The following is a 19,079-nucleotide window of genomic DNA, read 5'->3' on the forward strand; positions in this document are numbered from 1 at the left end:
TACCAACTCAGTCTTATAGAAAACGTCCAAGTACATATCATGAAAATACAACAAGCTGGACTACAGTGGCTAGGAATAAACAGGAGGAACACACAGTAGAAGATATCCAAACTGCTAAAGTAGGACAGAGGGAAAACAGAAGGCACAGACACTGCAAGAGAGGCACTGAAATATTTTAGGCTATTTTTAAGCCACTCTGACCTTGTTCATCCTTAGATGGATGCAGTCTCACCATGTTTCCAAGAAGTGTGTTCCACTGTTCATTTGTATCCTTTATGAAAAATCACTCAATCCCAGTCTAATATTATGCCATGTCCATGGAGGATTCCCCCTTTATTGAGAAATTTGAGAGAAACACATGGTTCATTGATGATTGTAAAACTAAAGGCCCATTGGTAAAACAGACAACACTGTTATAAATAATGAAATACAGTGGATGTTAGAGGAGATTAATGTGTATAGATTAACCAACTATCTACTTCACTAGAGTGAATAACAACACTAGCACAATAACAGGAAGGAAGACAACCAGCAGAAAGCTCATCTCCATCAGGAAGAGAAGCACCAGGAATATCAGGTAGCAGCATCGACAGTGTTGTTGCATCTGCCTCATCATCTGCATCAGACGAGGAGGGTACAGGCAGCATCCACACAGCAATATTGACTCCATGCGAGTCTGCAGCCTCTGTTCCATGGTGAAGCAGAGTCGTGGGGCTGGAATGGTCTCAGGCAGAGTGTCTGTGATGATGAGTCCACGTTCAGAGCTACTGACCTGGTGGTACATCATATCCTCCTGCATCCTCTGGATCTCCCAGTGAAGGAGAGGAGTTTTCTGTCGACATAAGGGGCACTGCACCCGGCTAGGATCTGCTGCACGCTTGAGGATGGTGGCCAGACAGCAATGGCACAACGTGTGGTCACAGTTCAACAATGCCATCCGATGGTCTCCCTGAGAGTCGTACAGTTCACTGCAGATGGGGCACTCATTGTCCCCTAGGTTGTCGCTATTTCTTTGACTCCCGACACTTGTCCCTTTGCTTTGAGGCTGCTCTGTGTTGCCAAAATGGAGCTCTTGTTGAACAGATGTATATTGGTCAGCCCCATCCGCTGGCCCTGTTTGGGTGACTGGTCTGTGAATTTGCTTGAACTCTCCCAGGACATGCTGTTGTAGAAGCAGGGGCTTTTTCACTGAGCCATCCTCTCCCTGGTCCCTCTCCTTCTCTACCTCCTTGGTTTCCTCAACCATACTTAATAACACTGCAGGACACCTTGCTCCAACAACAGAACAAATCATTTCCTCATGTGTCACGTCGTTCCCTGCTTGCCCCGTTTCAAGGTCACCCACTATTCCATCCATATTTTGTTAGATAAAACTAAACAGTATTCTGTGTCAAGTTTCAGATTAGGCTGAGCAGAATTCCAGTGGCATGTACAACCGAGATCTCTTAACTAAGAAAGTTCAGTCACAACACTCTACCTGGACAAAGCTCGACTCAATGTGAAAGTAGGCAGTAGTGTTGACGTAATGCTAGCCTCTCTGTCAGCAAAACCAACCTCGATAAGCACTTTCACAGTGATAAGCCCAAGTTTCCAGAAGTGCTAGTGGCCAAGCAGTACACTGAGCATTCCACTCAGTTCAACACATTAAAGCTTGCTTTAGAAGAGTTTGTCTACAACTGCAATAATGCAAGAGCAAACACAATAGATTTGAATATGTTTATTCTGCTGATTTACATACATGCTGCATTTCTAGACAATGCATTTACAAAAAATAATCTTTCCAATCTGCTGTGTCATATGAAGAAAGGTGGGTTAAACACGTATTATTGTGCTATTCTACCTTTGCTAATCATTTTTCGAAACCAACGTCCCCACTTTGGGGTAACTGTGACTATTGGCCATAAAGGGCCAACTGGGATCAGTTAGAACAGTCACACTAACCCTGACCCCTGACCCAGAACATCAACACAATCACAAAGCACATTCAGCGCTACCAGTACACTCATTCGCGGGTCATTATGCTCACACTTCCATCAGAGCAGACAGACATGTACAGTATTTGGTACAACCTAACGGCATCATTGTTGTCACAGAGTGCAGACAGAATCTGGCTCTTAGGAGCAATCTCAGAGTACAGCCAGCAATACAGCATCATATAATGCAAGTACATACCAATGGTCAGTATAGACCTGCACAGTCACAAAGCACTAATATGGTAATAATGTCCTGTATCATTAGCACAGTAACACCCTGTTAGCACTCTCACAGCTTTTCTCATTAGGGAGCATGTTTTAAGTCTGGAGCGAAGCAACTCAATCAAACAATATTGCCACATGATATTTGCTACATTTGAGTGCATATATAGTGCACACCTGCGGTATGAAGCCATGAAACTCCTTGAACAACCCCGCCTTTCCTCATCACAAATGGGACTCACAGCTATGTAATAGAGAAAGAACAAGCTACAAACAACAACACTGAGTTTCTTATAGGACATCTCTGCTAAATGCTTTGTCAAAATGGCTTTGTCAATAAGCGATCCACATGTAAATATATTCTGCATACTGTCTTGAGTAATGACCTCTGACTATAATTGTTATCCTCATGTCTACACAGTGTGCGGTAGTACTTCATTTTACTGTTTCCACCTGGTTTTGATACTTTCTAATACTTATTTCAAACGATTCAAATTCAACATATTGGTAACTACCTGGTACCAACATTCCAGTACTGTCATCATATACTGCACTGGTGCATAGTACAAATGAACTGCATAATCTATTCAGGGGTAACGTGAGGGAACCACTATCAGTTGGCAGGGTCAATCAGCAACTGAGCTTTAAGATATTCTCCAGGGGACACAAACACTCTTGAAATGGCCTGAAGCTGGGGCTGGGTGCCAGCTTTCATTAAACATTAAAGCTTTAAGCACTCATTTTGGAACACAGTGATGTCCTCACAAGTCATGATTGCCCGATTTGGAGTTTCCTTGAGAACTTAGGCTGAAAAGAAATGACATGTTTTAAGTTATAGCAAGTTATGTTTTTTACACTGACCTATTTTGTATGGTAGTCACAGGTTTATAATGCCAGGAGGTACAGAGATCAAACTGAAGCCTGCTGGAATCATATAACAATGTACAGACAGCACACCGGTTTCCAATACATTCCTGTTCATTCACACAGTATAGACTCTTACTATCAGCTACAATAAAGACTAGGCAATTCTGGCATATCTATTCATATTGGTTGGTTCTGGTGGGTCTTCACAGGAATATGGGCTGAATCCTGTACGATTGAGATGTGGATAAACTGGATTGAAGACGCCAGGAGCGATCAGAATAAATCAAAAGAAAGATGAGTGAAAAGGGAGCAGTCCTCAGGTCCCATCAATCCTATAGGATCACAGAGTAGCTATAGCTAGGCACTTAAACGAGGCCAGAGCGAATCTCACCAAGTTCCCACAGGAGAGTGTTCATTTCGTACACTGAACTGGCCAAACATAGTCTGGTCTCTTTTTACACCTGTACAACTCTGATGGGAGATGTGAGGGCATTCAGTTGCTTTGTTTGAAATATAACAAGAAGGGGAGAAGATGAATCCTCCCAACGGCATTTTGTCTTGCTACGGAAGTCCAATTAAGTGAAAATGTGGAGCACGACTTCGGGGCTTTGGTAGAATAAGAGTCCCTTTGGGCGCTTGGTTGCTGCTCAGTTATCAAAACAATAACAAATGCTGCTGTTACTACAGCTGGGTTGCATCACAAGACCCCACAATTCATTAACCATGAAAGAGCTGACTGGCTGCTACAAAAGACTAACAATTTTCTGGTGTTAAATTCCAAGGGTGTCCTCTTCTCTTTTATATTTGAATACCTTTTGGACATTGAAGGTGTTTTTGGACCAGTACCAGTACCGTTTGGCTTTCCTGTGCTTCTTTCAGTGTGTGAGAGGTCAGAAGTCCAGCGTGTTGTGCTGGTAGCGCAGCCGAGGGCTGTTATCACTGTAAAACTGACTGAACCACCGCCTGTGTTTCTGGATGGCAGAGTCCTCCTTCACCAGCAGGGGCTTAGAGATGTACTTCTTATTGTTCCAGATCATCACGTCCCGCTCAAACTGGGACATAAACCAGTCAGAACAACAAGGGGTTAGTTATATCAAAACCTGAAATAAGTAGTGATCAATCTGACAAGAATGTTCACATAAAAAGCAAAAAACTGCTAACGAGTGACTTTTTAAAAGTCAAATTTCAAAGTCTACCATGTATTCTACCATACTGTATATTCACCAGATTATGATGAATTTAATATTATTAAGGATACTAATAATGTGTATGAATTGACATGCATGATATTCATGGTTTTGGAATATGATGTACCACATTGAGAACAGTTTGATCATTGGCTGTACAGTACAGTTCCTGTGTGTTACAACGTGTGTACGAGAGTCTGAGGGCAGGAGTAAGCTGGGCAATATGGTGGGGATACATGGTACCTGGATGCACTCTGCCCTCAGGATGAACTTGGGCACCAGTGGGGGGATGTTGCTCTGGTAGAAGATGGTGTGGGACACACACTGCAATAGAGGCTCCACGGGCGTCACACAGTGCATGATCACACCCCGACCCAGGAAACTGTGGTCGAACAGCAGGAACACCACCCCTGGACCAACCTGGAACACACAGACATATATTACTGACACATACACATCATGTCCATGTACTAAACATAGAGTAGACACAATTCTGGACAGAGCTAAATGGACCATCCATAAAAAACGTAGTTGATTTATGGTGCTGGACACATCAGACTGAAACACTGTTATTGGTACAATACTAAGGTGAATGTTAATTGCAGCCAGAGGTCTTGTTCAACGTCACCATAGTGACTGAGGCAGCTCGTTTGGATGCAGCCATGTATACACAAATCCAAAAGCACAGTGAAGCGAAAACAAGAGGTGACAAAGCTGTCTGAATGGTCAGTTTATTCCTTTGAGACGGTGATATATATCTCAGCTGACGGAGAGGCTAAAACCAAGAGCAGTCTTGGCACTGGGTGGTTTTGGCTGACACACTTGTTGACAATGATGACTTCAGCTGTGTTTTATGACTGAATTCAGCACCTCAGGGTCACAATTTTCTAAACACTATCTAGTCTGTCTGTGATTATCTGTACCTGTCGAGCCACTACATCCATGTCCAGCAGAGGCCAGTGGCGACCAAACACAGTCAGGGCATGTTTCACCAGCATCTGGGAGCAGTGCTTAGTGGGCTCAGACTCAGCTTCCCATTGCACCTGGAAATATATATATATACATATACATATTCATACGCACACACACACACACACACACACACACACACACACACACACACACACACACACACACACACACACACACACACACACACACACACAATCACGTATTTGTAGGGACACACCATTGAGGCACCATTTAAAGAAGTTCTAAAAGTATATATAAGTAGGGCCCAGAGTAGTAAGGTCACATGGTCAGGAAGTCCTTACCTTCCAGTCGTGCCTCACAAACTCCCAGGTCTTGCTGTTGGTGTAGCGCAGGTCAACCCCGCTCACAATGCCTGGTGTGTGCAAGTGGGCCAGGTGGGCAATATCTGCTGCATTCTCAGGGATCTCCTACAGGTGGCAGTCACAGAGAGGAAAAGGCACAGTTGACTTTCTCTTTATAAGACAAAGTCTTCAGGATTTACTAAAGAACACATTGACCTAAAGTTACCATATGGTAAATAAAAAATATACAAGTATAAAATGAAGACTTTTTCTTATCTCACACACACACATCTACAACAGACAACAGACCTCTATGTGTGCGTTGATGAAGTGCTCAGTGCGGCCCCGGTAGACCCATTCCCCTCGTGTGATCTCCCCCTGCTCTGGTACTGTCCAGCCAGGTTCCTCTCCGTCACAGTGGAACCACACCAGAACCTGACCATTGGTCTCCATACTGCGCCAGCAGCGCACCTTAGCAAACTCTGGCACTAACAATCCACAGAGGGAAAATAAACAAATTCATTGTATTGCGCAAAATGACAAATCAATCTGTTTTTAAAATGTAAGACATTATACTGTTTACAATCTCGGCACCCAGAATCAAATCAGCTACTAATGTTTAGGCTGTCACGATAGATTGACAGAAGTAAAATCCCACATTATTTTAGCTGGATACATTATAAACATGGTTAAACTACATTACATTGAGTTGGTCGTGGCTTCTCACCTTTCTCTGCATAGGGGATCCTCACACACTTTCCGTCTTCCCCCCGGAACTGCCAGCCGTGGAACGGGCACTCTATGCTCTGCCCCACCACACGCCCCCCCACTGCCAGGTTGGCCCCCAGGTGTGGGCAGTAGGCATCCACCACATAGGCTTTGCCCTCTGTGCCCCGGAACACTGCCACCTGCTCACCTGGGAGGAAAACAGATTTGGGCAAGGAGGTCAGGAGGTAAGCTGTGAGGAGCTGGGTCTTAAAATTAGATGACTACTATAATAAAATACTTGAAATATCCACTTAAAGCCAATTAAGACACATAAATGTGAAGACACCTAATTTATTGAATGAGCATTTTACTCTTTGAAGGACAACTAAAAACATCTCTGAAAAGGCTGCATTTCTCTTTAAATTCACTGGGTGTCTGTTAGATGAATTTAGTAACTATGTGTTCATTAACCAATTAAATTAAAACACTGTCTGTTTCTAAGAATTTGTAAGGTTCTTATTTGCATAAAATGGACTGAGACCAGCCACCAAATTAGTCAATAGCGTTTATTCTCGAGAGCTCTGCCCATCATTTCATGTACATTGGTTTACAGTGCCTTGCGAAAGTATTCGGCCCCCTTGAACTTTGCGACCTTTTGCCGCATTTCAGGCTTCAAACATAAAGATATAAAACTGTATTTTTTTGTGAAGAATCAACAACAAGTGGAACGCAATCATGAAGTGGAACGACATTTATTGGATATTTCAAACTTTTTTAACAAATCAAAAACTGAAAAATTGGGCGTGCAAAATTATTCAGCCCCCTTAAGTTAATATTTTGTAGCGCCACCTTTTGCTGCAATTACAGCTGTAAGTCGCTCGGGGTATGTCTCTATCAGTTTTGCACATCGAGAGACTGACATTTTTTCCCATTCCTCCTTGCAAAACAGCTCGAGCTCAGTGAGGTTGGATGGAGAGCATTTGTGAACAGCAATTTTCAGTTCTTTCCACAGATTCTCGATTGGATTCAGGTCTGGACTTTGACTTGGCCATTCTAACACCTGGATATGTTAATTTTTGAACCATTCCATTGTAGATTTTGCTTTATGTTTTGGATCATTGTCTTGTTGGAAGACAAATCTCCGTCCCAGTCTCAGGTCTTTTGCAGACTCCATCAGGTTTTCTTCCAGAATGGTCCTGTATTTGGCTCTATCCACCTTCCCATCAATTTTAACCATCTTCCCTGTCCCTGCTGAAGAAAAGCAGGCCCAAACCATGATGCTGCCACCACCATGTTTGACAGTGGGGATGGTGTGTTCAGCTGTGTTGCTTTTACGCCAAACATAACGTTTTGCATTGTTGCCAAAAAGTTCAATTTTGGTTTCATCTGACCAGAGCACCTTCTTCCACATGTTTGGTGTGTCTCCCAGGTGGCTTGTGGCAAACTTTAAACGACACTTTTTATGAATATCTTTAAGAAATGGCTTTCTTCTTGCCACTCTTCCATAAAGGCCAGATTTGTGCAATATATGACTGATTGTTGTCTTATGGACAGAGTCTCCCACCTCAGCTGTAGATCTCTGCAGTTCATCCAGAGTGATCATGGGCCTATTGGCTGCATCTCTGATCAGTCTTCTCCTTGTATGAGCTGAAAGTTTAGAGGGACGGCCAGGTCTTGGTAGATTTGTAGTGGTCTGATACTCCTTCCATTTCAATATTATCGCTTGCACAGTGCTCCTTGGGATGTTTAAAGCTTGGGAAATATTTTTGTATCCAAATCCGGCTTTAAACTTCTTCACAACAGTATCTCGGACCTGCCTAGTGTGTTCCTTGTTCTTCATGATGCTCTCTGAGCTTTTAACGGACCTCTGAGGCTATCACAGTGCAGGTGCATTTATACGGAGACTTGATTACACACAGGTGGATTGTATTTATCATCATTAGTCATTTAGGTCAACATTGGGTCATTCAGAGATCCTCACTGAACTTCTGGAGAGAGTTTGCCCAATTTTTCAGTTTTTGATTTGTTAAAAAAGTTTGAAATATCCAATAAATGTCGTTCCACTTCATGATTGTGTCCCACTTGTTGTTGATTCTTCACAAAAAAATACAGTTTTATATCTTTATGTTTGAAGCCTGAAATGTGGCAAAAGGTTGCAAAGTTCAAGGGGGCAGAATACTTTCGCAAGGCACTGTATATACCTCTCATTTTGTCATAAATGTCCCTCCTCCTCTCAGACAATGACAAAGCTGCTTTTCAATTCCATTCCAACACATACATATTGCTTACCATATGCTACACAATCTACTGCAAGCCCAACGGTTTCTCCCCTCCCTGGTTGGGGACCAGACATCTTTCCTGTTGTTAGTTTCACTGTGGTCTCAAGTTGTTTGTTAATAATTCCTCTTTGCCTATGTGCAAAAATTCTTCATCAAACAGGATAGAATTATGTTAGTTAAAATTCTACTTTAAATGTATACATCATTTAGTCATTATTTATAAAAATCCCATAAGTGTCCCCAGTAAACAATGTATTCAGGGCAACAACAACCGTATCCATAGGGTTGCCAACCCACCTGGCTTGGCCTGAACTCTTCTGTAACCAACCTGTACCTCCTGGCAAGCACTGAAACTATTCTAGGATATTAAATAAATAGCTACCTAAATACATATAAACAATTGTAAACATCTGCGTTTGGTACACTTTCTTTCAATTGTAAACCATTTCATTTCCTGGAATGAGCTTGGTCTGAGTTGGAAAGCTTAACAGTACAGTAAATGAAAAGAATGGACTGGGTGTGAGACAATGCCATTTATGTCATATTCTCACAATCATATTCTCAACAAAGTCTGTGTTAAATGCTCATCTGAGGTATGACCCCTGTCTCCTAAACTGTGTCACTGCATCAGAGAAGGGCGAGTGTGTTGTATGTGCGACCTACAGTATATATAGTTAAGTTGGACAGGACCGATCAGGAAGCTACAGCATGTATACCACAAGCACGTACACCACACTAAGCCACGGCCCACTGCATAGTGAGCCATCAGATTGAGACAGTGTGGGATTGGATACGGGGCCAGAGGCCAAGCAGCAAACTAGCTGGCTTAGCTCCTGACTGTGACCCCACGGAGCTAAGATTACCTTCAGATTAAAGCCGCCCAACTGTCACTAAGGATAGGATTCAGCGGCCCTGGCAACGCTAGGCAATGAGTAGGCCCTCCCGGTTAAACCCTTGGAAACCGGGATAACGCCCTGCCGCCCAAATGACAGCAGATAGGTAGAGCAGGCCGTGACTGCAACCACACTGTCGGCAGGCCGGGACAGAATTAGAGAGTGTGCAAATGTTGACTGAGATATACTGAGAAGAGTGTCCTAGACTGACTGTGTACTGCATAAAATGGTGAAACTGACTGGACTGACAAATTTCAGGAACAGGTGTGGCTATTTACAACAACAACAAAAATAAATGAACAGACCGGAACTGACAAATGTTGATTTGGGTCAGCGGAATCTGGGACAGGCTCTTACTGGTGGCTGGAAAACTGGCACAGAGAAAGGGGGAGAGAAAAAGAGAGGAGGATCTCGATAAATCCATGTGGGGAAGTAGAGAAACTAGAGAGGCTCCAAAAGAGAATATAGCATCAATCCAATAGGCCTTATGTGTTTGACTAATGATATGCTTACTGAGTCGAGTAAAGGCCATGTTTCACTTAAAAAACAACAACAACAACAATAATGAGTAGTGTATGAATCTGATGTCTCACTTATTTTTTTTCCATCCAACATTGTAAATTGGAGATATAATCGATTTTATAAACTGGGTGGGTCGAGCCCTGAATGCTGATTGGCTGACAGCCGTGGTATATAAGACTGTATACCACAGGTATGACAAAACATTTATTTTTTACTGCTCTAATTACATTGGTAACCAGTTTATAATAGCAATAAGGAACCTTGAGTGTTTGTGGTATATGGCCAATAGGGCTGTATCCAGGCACTCTGCATTGTGTCGTGGGTAAGAACAGCCCTTAGCTGTGGTATATAGGCCATATACCACACCCGTTGTACCTTATTGCTTAAATATACTTCTGGGCTTCACGCACACCATAACAATATGAAATAGAATGTTGTCCAGGCTTGACGTAGATTCAGGTGAATAGTTTTGGAACATAGAGCCATTGACTGCCTGGCTGCACCAGAAGGCAGTGTGCGAGTGGTTTATTTTGACCGGACTACAGCCACAGAGTTTATTTGATATTGTTTTGAACCTAGTAGGAGACCTATAGACGGGAGTAGGCAAGAAGGAGTAGGCCGAGATTGGCTAAAGTAATGTCCGGTTGGTCAGAAAAGTATTTTAAATTACTGACTGAGTGTCGTTGATAACCGCCTAGTTGGTTAGCTAGCTAACATACTACACTGAACCAAAAATATAAATGCAACATGTAAAGTGTTGGTCCCATGTTTCATGAGCTGAAATAAAAGATCCCAGAAATGTTCCATGCACACAAAAACATTATTTGTCTCAAATTCAAATCAAATTAAATTGTATTAGTAACATGTGCCGTATACAACACGTGTACAAATTTGTTTACATCCCTGTTAGTGAGCATTTCTCCTTTGCCAAGATAATCCCTAAACCTGACATGTGTGGCACATCAAGAAGCTGATTAAACATCATGATCATTACACAGCTGCATCTTGTGGCGAGGACAGTAAAAGGCCACTCTAAAATGTTCAGTTTTGTCACACAACACAATGCCATAGATGTCTCAAGTTTTTATAGAGCTTGCAATTGGCATGCTGACTGCAGGAATGTTTACCAAAACTGTTGCCAGAGAATTTAATGTGGAATAAGCCGCCTCCAACATCGTTTTGGAGAATTTGGCAGTATGTCCAACCCGCCTTACAACCGCAGACCACGTGAATGGCGTTGTGTGAGCAAGCGGTTTTCTGATGTCAACGTTGTGAACAGAGTGCCCCATGGTGGGTGTGGGGTTATGGTATAGGCAGGCATATGCTATGGAAAACAAACACAATTGCATTTCATCAATGGCAATTTGAATGCACAGAAATACTGTGATGAGATCCTGAGGCCCATTGTGAGGCACGTTTTTTTTAAAGGTATCTGACAGATGTATATCTGTATTCCCAGTCATGTGAAATCCATAGATTAGGACCTAATGAATTTATTTAAATTGACTGTTGCGTTTATATTTTTGTTCTGCAGTCAGCGACAGGATATAAGATAAACAGAGTAACAGCAGCTTGTATGTGAGTGGGTGTGCGTAGAGTCACTGTAAACCATCATTATCTAGCTACAGTAGTAAGCAGAATTGTGGCATGTCAGAAACAACCCATGTTGGCTAGTTAGTTTATGTTAACTAGCTCATGCTAGCTAGTTAGCGAAATAATGCCTATAGATGTAACACGGAGGTGAAGTCTACTTTCGGAATTAAGCAATAGAGTCGTTACTTCTAGAATTAATAGTGTTGTCATTTAGCTAGCTAGGCTAATCACCCTATTTGAAGCAGTTTGGCTGCAACATTTGCCCGGACTCAACAATCATAGGCTGCATCTGTCTAAGATTACAGCTAACTGCAGTCAAATAAGGAGCATGTTGTCGTTGATGTCACGATGGAGTAAATCGAGGTAGCGTGAAATGATACGTGGTGCCGTAATATAAATAATAGCTTAGCTATAAATTCACACGGATGCCATGTAATTTTGTCGTAACCGTTATCACAAAATGGCATGCATATTTTTTTTTGGGGGGGGGGGGGGGTGTGATACAGACACGGCAGCACTGTAACGTTACTCTGAATCACCAGGTGTCACCTAGTCATCAGCAGTTGTCAAGTATCTGCTCCATCAGTCCAATATCCATTTTCCCTAACATTACCATGTGCATTCCCGTCATGGTTTGTGACCATAGAAATGGTGATGCTTTTGGGGACTGATTCCGATTTAGGAATTTACACCTTTCCGACGCACTTGTCAGTATCCGGTATTCAGATTTACCTTATTCAGTAGCGTTATGCGCTCTACAGGTGTGGCTACCTTGCGCGCTCTGAATAAGCTTCATTCAACCGCTGAAATCCCATCCACTTGCTGGCCAACATATTTTCTAGTGGAGTTTTCGTCAATAAGGTTTTCAGTACATTTATCTTAAGACATCCCTTTAAAAACTGGGTACCTTTTTAGTTAGAATTTTGTCGACAGACTTGAGAGACCATATTCGTGTAACAGTATAGCTTCCGTCGCCTCGCCTCGAACCAGCCACCCTCGAAGCATCGTTACCCATCGCTCCACAAAAGCCGCGGCCCTTGCAGAGCAAGGGGAACAACTACCTCAAGGTCTCAGAGCGAGTGACGTCACCGATTGAAACGCTATTACCGCGCACCCCGCTAACTAACTAGCCATTTCACATCGGTTACATATGCATATTCGTCCGTTTCAGTTGGTAGTTTTAAAATACTCTGATCTTGTGGATTATTTAGGTTTAGGAAAGTATTTACAGTATAAATCATTAACTGGTTTGGAGAGCCTTTACGCAGGAAAGAAAGAAAATGGTGGATTGATTCATTCTGACAATTGCCACATTCAGTTCTTCAACCCAGGTTAATGTTGGAATATTAGTGTACATAGAATTATAATAGGGAGAATAGTGTACAATAGTAGGCTATACCCTCGCCTATTGACTGCACTAACTATGGAACTGTGTGAAGACATGGCCAAGTATTGCGCCATGCGTCAGGTTCAAACTATTACAGCTTGGTCTGCGCTCCGCTCCATAACGATTTAATTAGCTTACTTGCCTTCTTTTTTTTTTTTTTTTCCATATGATCAACTTTTACTAATCAGTAATAACCACATGGTCACGACTACGTTTACAGAGGGAATAAATGAAGGTTAACAAAACAATTGAATTAAATGGAATGCTAATGTAGACTATTGTAGCGTTCGTCCTCTTCTTCTGACGAGATATCGGACCAATGCGCAGCGTGGTAAGTGTCCATATTGATAATTTATTATCACGAGAACACTAAACAAAATAACAACGGAGAATGACCGAAACAAAACAGTCCTGTCTGGTGTAGACAGAAAACAATCACCCACAACTCAAGGGTGAAAAACAGGCTACCAAAGTATGGTTCTCAATAAGGGACAACGATTGACAGCTGCCTCTGATTGAGAACCATACCAGGCCAAAAACAGAAATACCAAATCATAGAAAAACTAACATAGACAACCCACCCAACTCACGCCCTGGCCATACTAAAACAAAGACATAACAAAATAACTAAGGTCAGAACGTGACAACTATACCAACTGAAGGGAACTAACAGTAAATTGGCAGTTGAATATGTGTGGTTATTAAGCCAACTGACAGTCGATACTGATAGTGGCTAATATTTAACATGATAGAAAATAGGAGACCAAAAAAGTCCTGGTAGCCTATAATCATGACATTTGAGAGTGCCCATTCCTACAAGTTAAAAGGCACTACAATTTAAATTCTGTATAATGGCACAGCATTTCATAAACTCTACTAAAAGTTGTTGTGTTGATATGCTTCAGTTTGCTGCCATACGATTGGTTACACATTTGTCTCCAGTGATTATAAGGTCAAATAGATCTAAAACAAGTGTCACATAAAATGTACAATTATTTTATCCAAACAGATTACTCATTTACCCAGCTCTTATCAATAGCTCTTGACAATTTGTAAATCACAGTGCATAGAGAATGGTGTTATTTCTATTGGATGCTTTTTACAGTTGGAACCAGTAGTTTTGCTAGACCTTATTCATGGTTTCCTCATGCGTAAAAGTGGTGAAATTATTAGGGAATTAAGTCAAGGTCAGAATATGGCATATCTGCAGACACACCTCCGCCACACCTTAATTTATAAACAAATAGCAGGCGAAAAGCTATTCTTATGCTTAAATTCAAGGTCAGAATACCATAGAGAGAAGAGTGGATAAAGAGGGAATTGCATTCCATTTACGTGTGCTTAACTCGGGTCAGAATCAGGCCCTTACAGCATATTCCTCCAGTTACTCTCATGAGACTGTGTTTGGGGGGAATGTAGAATAATGTGCCTGGGGAGAATTGGAGAATAATTAATCCCATAACAGGGGGAGATTTATCAACTCTTGCTGACAGATAATTAAAGATAAATCATTCCAAAATCAGCCCTTTTTCCCAGTATGGCAGTAAACACTGTCAAAAGGGAATGTGGAGAGTTGGAAGAATCTCCAATGTAAAAATAATAATAATAATAAATAAATAACATCTGGATGGTCAAAACTTCAACAGTACTGGTCTCACATTAATCTTAATTTATAGTCTGTACATGTACATGTGAATGAATACAAATAGCACTGAAGTGGAGGGCCAAGAGTTTAATTTGAGGTTTGACACAACAAGACTTTTCCAACTCTTGTGTCTGCAGAAAGAAAACAGTGCAGGATAACAAAAACATTTGATTTAGCGAATCAGTGGGTCTCACCCAAAAACTTGTTTTTATTGGACAGGTTGTGTGACTTTAATTCATGTCACCCACTCGACGAGCATTCTTAAATAGCCTAATCTCGGGCCTTGAATAGCAGTAGTCAGCCTCACAATGTATTGGTGTGTGAAGAGCATTAGTTTTGGAGGTCGGGGCAGCTAAGGTGTGTTGTCAGGCCTGACACACAGCAGAGGCTTGTGCAACAAAACCAACACTTGGGGGCCTTCTGCTTGATTTATTGAAAATGGTTGCATCACCCTTGTAGTAAGCACAGACCACAGAAACACACAGCAGTTTCAGATGAAAGAATGGAGTAACTCAAATAAACATTAGTGGCCATGGCATCCACCTCCAGGATGCTGAAGCAAACACACATTGATGGTGATCAGGTCCCAGTAAACAATAAGGAGGTTGTCTTTTCAGATTAAATGTTTCCTAGCAGCCAAGTCTTCAACTGTTCAATGGCCCTTGGTTAAAGGAAGGCAGGCAGGCAACACAAAACCAAAATGGTCCTTCCAACAATATAGGGTTTCTCCTGGCAAATTGGCTTGGCTACGTCTAACTGCACATTAAGAACAATGAACAGGTGAGGCATTGCATTGACAAGGCAAAGACAATGACCATTGAAATGTCAACAGTGAGCGTATATCAAACAATCTTCAATGATATGTATCTATGTTGGATTGTTGAGACCTGCCTTGGCAGGTTCTAAAGATGTCACATATTCAAAGTTGAAACCAATTCAAGATGATGGCAGAGAAATGGCAGACAAAATGTGCAGAGTGCAGTCAGCTAAAAGAAGTTGTGTAATTATTTTAATAATTATTCAGTAGAACCTCATTCTTGAGTAATGATTAGAAATCCAATCACAATAGGCGTTGAACCCTGTTTGTCCAAATATGTCCAAATAGTTCTGCATTAATGTACCTACTTCTGTGACTAATTAGAGAGTATAATCTATTATATAACTGTCTGGAGACACCGATGACACATTCATTTCTCTCATATCACACAGGGTTACAAATGTGCTGACTGGATCATGCAATACAGATGTCACCGGAGTCAGAATAATACATGGAATTCCTTTCAGAAGTTATTTTAGTCCTTCGGGCCTAGATATTATTTGCCTGAGAGACTATTTTTTACAGCTTTTTCTGTGTAAAGGACAGTGAATCTCAATGCATAACTGGTTTTGGTCAAACAGGCACCTAATTACTGTTACAATGCTATTCATTATATTTTCTTTGGCTAAAATAGGTTACTGATTAGATCCCATGATAGAGCTATGAGTAGCAGGCAGCCAGAAAAAGAGGGCATCCCAAAGAAGAAAAAGAATATGAGGAAGAGAATGTCAATGGTGTATCATTATAGTGTTCTCTCATGGGGATTAGTATTTTTTGTACAGTTTTGTGACTGCATCTTTTCTGAGGACATGCAAATATGTTCAGTAGGCTACATACAAAACCACATGTACTGATTAGTGCATGTCAAATGTGACTGATTTTATATACAAATTCATCTTCAGTGTTCCACACATTCACCAGCTGCCTTTTTGGTGTCAGGCACTCAGCACGAGGCAACAAACTATGCATACTTGAGAGTACAAAAAAGTCCATAGTTTGTGTGGATCTTGGAACCCCAGGTTGTCCATGTTAAAGAGGGTGCTTCTATTGTTTCCCTATTCCAACCACCACCACTCAGCGAGCGGATATAGAGCTGAGACAAGGAAATGTACTGTAATACAAAATCAGGTGTTCAGTCAATAGAATTGAACTGCATGTGTTATTACACCTAAGGAAATGAGCCAAAGCTGAACTTTAGAGAATATGACCAAATGTAGTCCCTTTCTTTTACACAGTAGAGTTTCCATAATTTCAAATAGGCCTAATGGAAATACTTTAATTGAAAGAATGACTTTTAAACATCATCTGACTTACCTGATCATAACTAGGCACCTATACTGTTTATGTTGTAATATGAGACTTTGTATACAAATGGTGTAAGCTTAAATCATGCTTCAAAAGTTGCCTAATCATGTTGGTAGGACACTATTTGGTAGGCCTATGCACATCGTAGTGTAGCTTTTTGATGTGACAATGTTCACACAGGAAATGTGAGTCAGAGGAGTCTTGGACTGTTAATTGCAGGTAGGCTACATATTTGTTATTTAACATCAACTGGATAGGATGTTTTTGTTTTTTTCCATGAGTGGATATACATTACACAGCGAGAAAAAAGTGAGAGAGAAGGGAGACCTAAACAAGGACAGGTGCATTGTCAGCATCTCCACCTGGATTCGTTATTGGACTGTCCTGCCTGACGTGACAAGCACATGTATTACAATCTGGAGTGAGACAGGCTATTTTTATCCTATGATGCGTAGCCTTTAATTCAACTGTGAGGTGCACTACTGAGACACTGTGTGTGTTGCAAAAAAAACATGTAGATATGCACAAATTATTTGCTGATCTCAGAGACGGACATATTGTCGTCTAATCGAATGTGTTGTTGGTTTGTCTGTATTGTAGTGGGTGGCGCTGTGAATACCTAAAACAGTTACGTTCTTGACATCCCCTCGCTCCAGCATGTGAGAATCCAATACTCGATACCAGCCGTTGGGATAAACGGGTGGCAGTTCGCCAGTTTTCCGTCTCCGACGCACTTCGTTTGCCGCTTGGGCGCGGGAGCGACCGTCTTCGGCAATGTATCCAACCTCGTCGGGAGTTCTGAGCAGTTCCAGGGGGGCAAACAGTAGTCTATATAGCCAGCCCATAGCAAGAAGGGAAACCCCGGCGAAGATGCAAGCCACGGCCCGGGCTGGGGCACCTACCAGTCCCGCTTTCCTCCACAGCTCCGGGTATCCACCTCCTAAAATTGAGTCCAACGGGTCTCGCACGTGCACGATGAGACCTGCTACCACGCTTATCCCTATAACTGCCATCATCTTGCCGAGTAGAGACATGCTTTGACCCTCCATCCTCTCGTGTTATTTAGCCTATAAGGAAATCTCCAGACAGAGTACACGGGTGTTTGTCCCTGGCTGCCACCCTCTGGCGGCTTGTCACAGCCGCGTCACCATGAAAACCTCTCCTCCGGTACCGGCCACTGCAGCGCTGTCGCACTGGTTCCTGTGCCAGATCGGCAGTGTGGCTTCACAAAAAGACTGACTTAATAGTTTGTCGTACTGTAGTCTTGTCAGGTGTGGCATACATGTTCTATAGGCTATTGTCGTGAGGCAGAGCGCCTTGGAATAGAGATGTGACACTTGGGTGACAGGCCACGCCTCCGACAGATGAGAAGTCAAGCTTGGGATAAGAGTTACACAATAGTCTTTATACCCAGGCATAAACCAATGGAACATTTTGTAGAATTGCAGAAAATATGCTTTAAACCTGCAACACTATCTAAGCCCCATGACAAATTGTGTAGAATTGCAAGAAATTAACCTTAAAGCTTCAATATGTAACTTTTTGGGCAACCAACCAAATTTACATTAAAATGTGAGTTACAGATCTGTCATTGTAATTGAAAGTCTAAGACGCAGTAGATCTGGTTTATGTGCACTATTTCTATGCTTCCTATTCTTAAGTTTTATTGTTGCATCTTTTACTTTTGGTTTGTACACCAGCTTCAAACAGTTGAAAATGCAATATTTTGGATTATTAAAAATATATTTTATGGTACAAGGATTCTCTATACTATACTGGCTTATTTTGTCACAATTTTTAGCATCTAGGAAATAAAGCAATTTCTGCATAGTGTACCTTTAAAACTTCAACTTTTCTCCCTGCTGTCATAAGGAGGTCACTAAAATGTTGTGCAACAAGGTGGTGGGGCCCCCAACCAAAGCTTGCTTAGGGCCCCCAAAAGGTTAGCGCCAGCTATGTTTACACCACTGCTACATGCCTTCATCTTCCCTTTCTAGTCATACCCACCAGCAAATATTACATGTACAGGTATTGTTGGGTGTTCATCACTGACGAAGAATTACTCTAAATGGTGACATGTGGGTGGTTGTTTGATTTGATGCTGTTGATTTTATATGTCAGTTGGCAACCACCTTTAAGGTGCATTACCTCCACCAACTGGACTGGAGTGTGGACCTTGTTCATCTTTCAATCACCCACATGGTTATATGCTGTCATCAAGGCAAAGAGTGACTACTTACTTTTTTGGTTACTACATTATTTCATATGTGTTATTTCATAGTTTCAATGTCTTCACCATTACTCTAGAATCTAGAAAATAGTAAAAATAAAGAAAAACCCTGGAATGAGTAGGTGTGTCCACACTTTTGACTGGTACTGTATGTGTAAATACTGCAACTAATCAGAG

The 19,079-nt window shown here is 41.8% G+C and overlaps 2 protein-coding genes across 3 annotated transcripts; both read right to left on the bottom strand.

Annotated features, from left to right (window-relative positions):
* Positions 1-304: 304 nt before the first annotated feature.
* LOC149983251 (uncharacterized) lies at positions 305-1,492 on the bottom strand. Its single transcript, XM_090234551.1, has one exon. It carries the CDS (start codon positions 1,355-1,357, stop codon positions 476-478), a length of 882 nt encoding a protein of 293 aa, XP_090090677.1. The 5' UTR covers positions 1,358-1,492; the 3' UTR covers positions 305-475.
* A 210-nt stretch (positions 1,493-1,702) lies between these two features.
* Positions 1,703-17,954, bottom strand: zgc:92275 (Rieske (2Fe-2S) protein). 2 transcript variants are annotated; one of them, XM_021602519.3, is made up of 7 exons: positions 17,292-17,954; positions 6,251-6,439; positions 5,833-6,011; positions 5,524-5,649; positions 5,173-5,292; positions 4,493-4,669; positions 1,703-4,114 (listed from the first exon to the last, which is right to left on the bottom strand). In XM_021602519.3, exons 1-7 carry the CDS (start codon positions 17,719-17,721, stop codon positions 3,953-3,955), a joined length of 1,383 nt encoding a protein of 460 aa, XP_021458194.3. In that variant the 5' UTR covers positions 17,722-17,954; the 3' UTR covers positions 1,703-3,952. The 2 variants fall into 2 exon arrangements, with proteins under 2 accessions (XP_021458194.3, XP_036833202.2); XM_036977307.2 differs by lacking the exon at positions 1,703-4,114 and having other exon boundaries at positions 4,169-4,669; positions 17,292-17,834.
* Between the last annotated feature and the right edge of the window lie 1,125 nt (positions 17,955-19,079).

This window comes from Oncorhynchus mykiss, chromosome 5 (genome assembly GCF_057628025.1).
Source record: "Oncorhynchus mykiss isolate SJ-2025 chromosome 5, ASM5762802v1, whole genome shotgun sequence".
In the NCBI taxonomy this organism is placed as follows: Eukaryota; Metazoa; Chordata; class Actinopteri; order Salmoniformes; family Salmonidae; genus Oncorhynchus; species Oncorhynchus mykiss.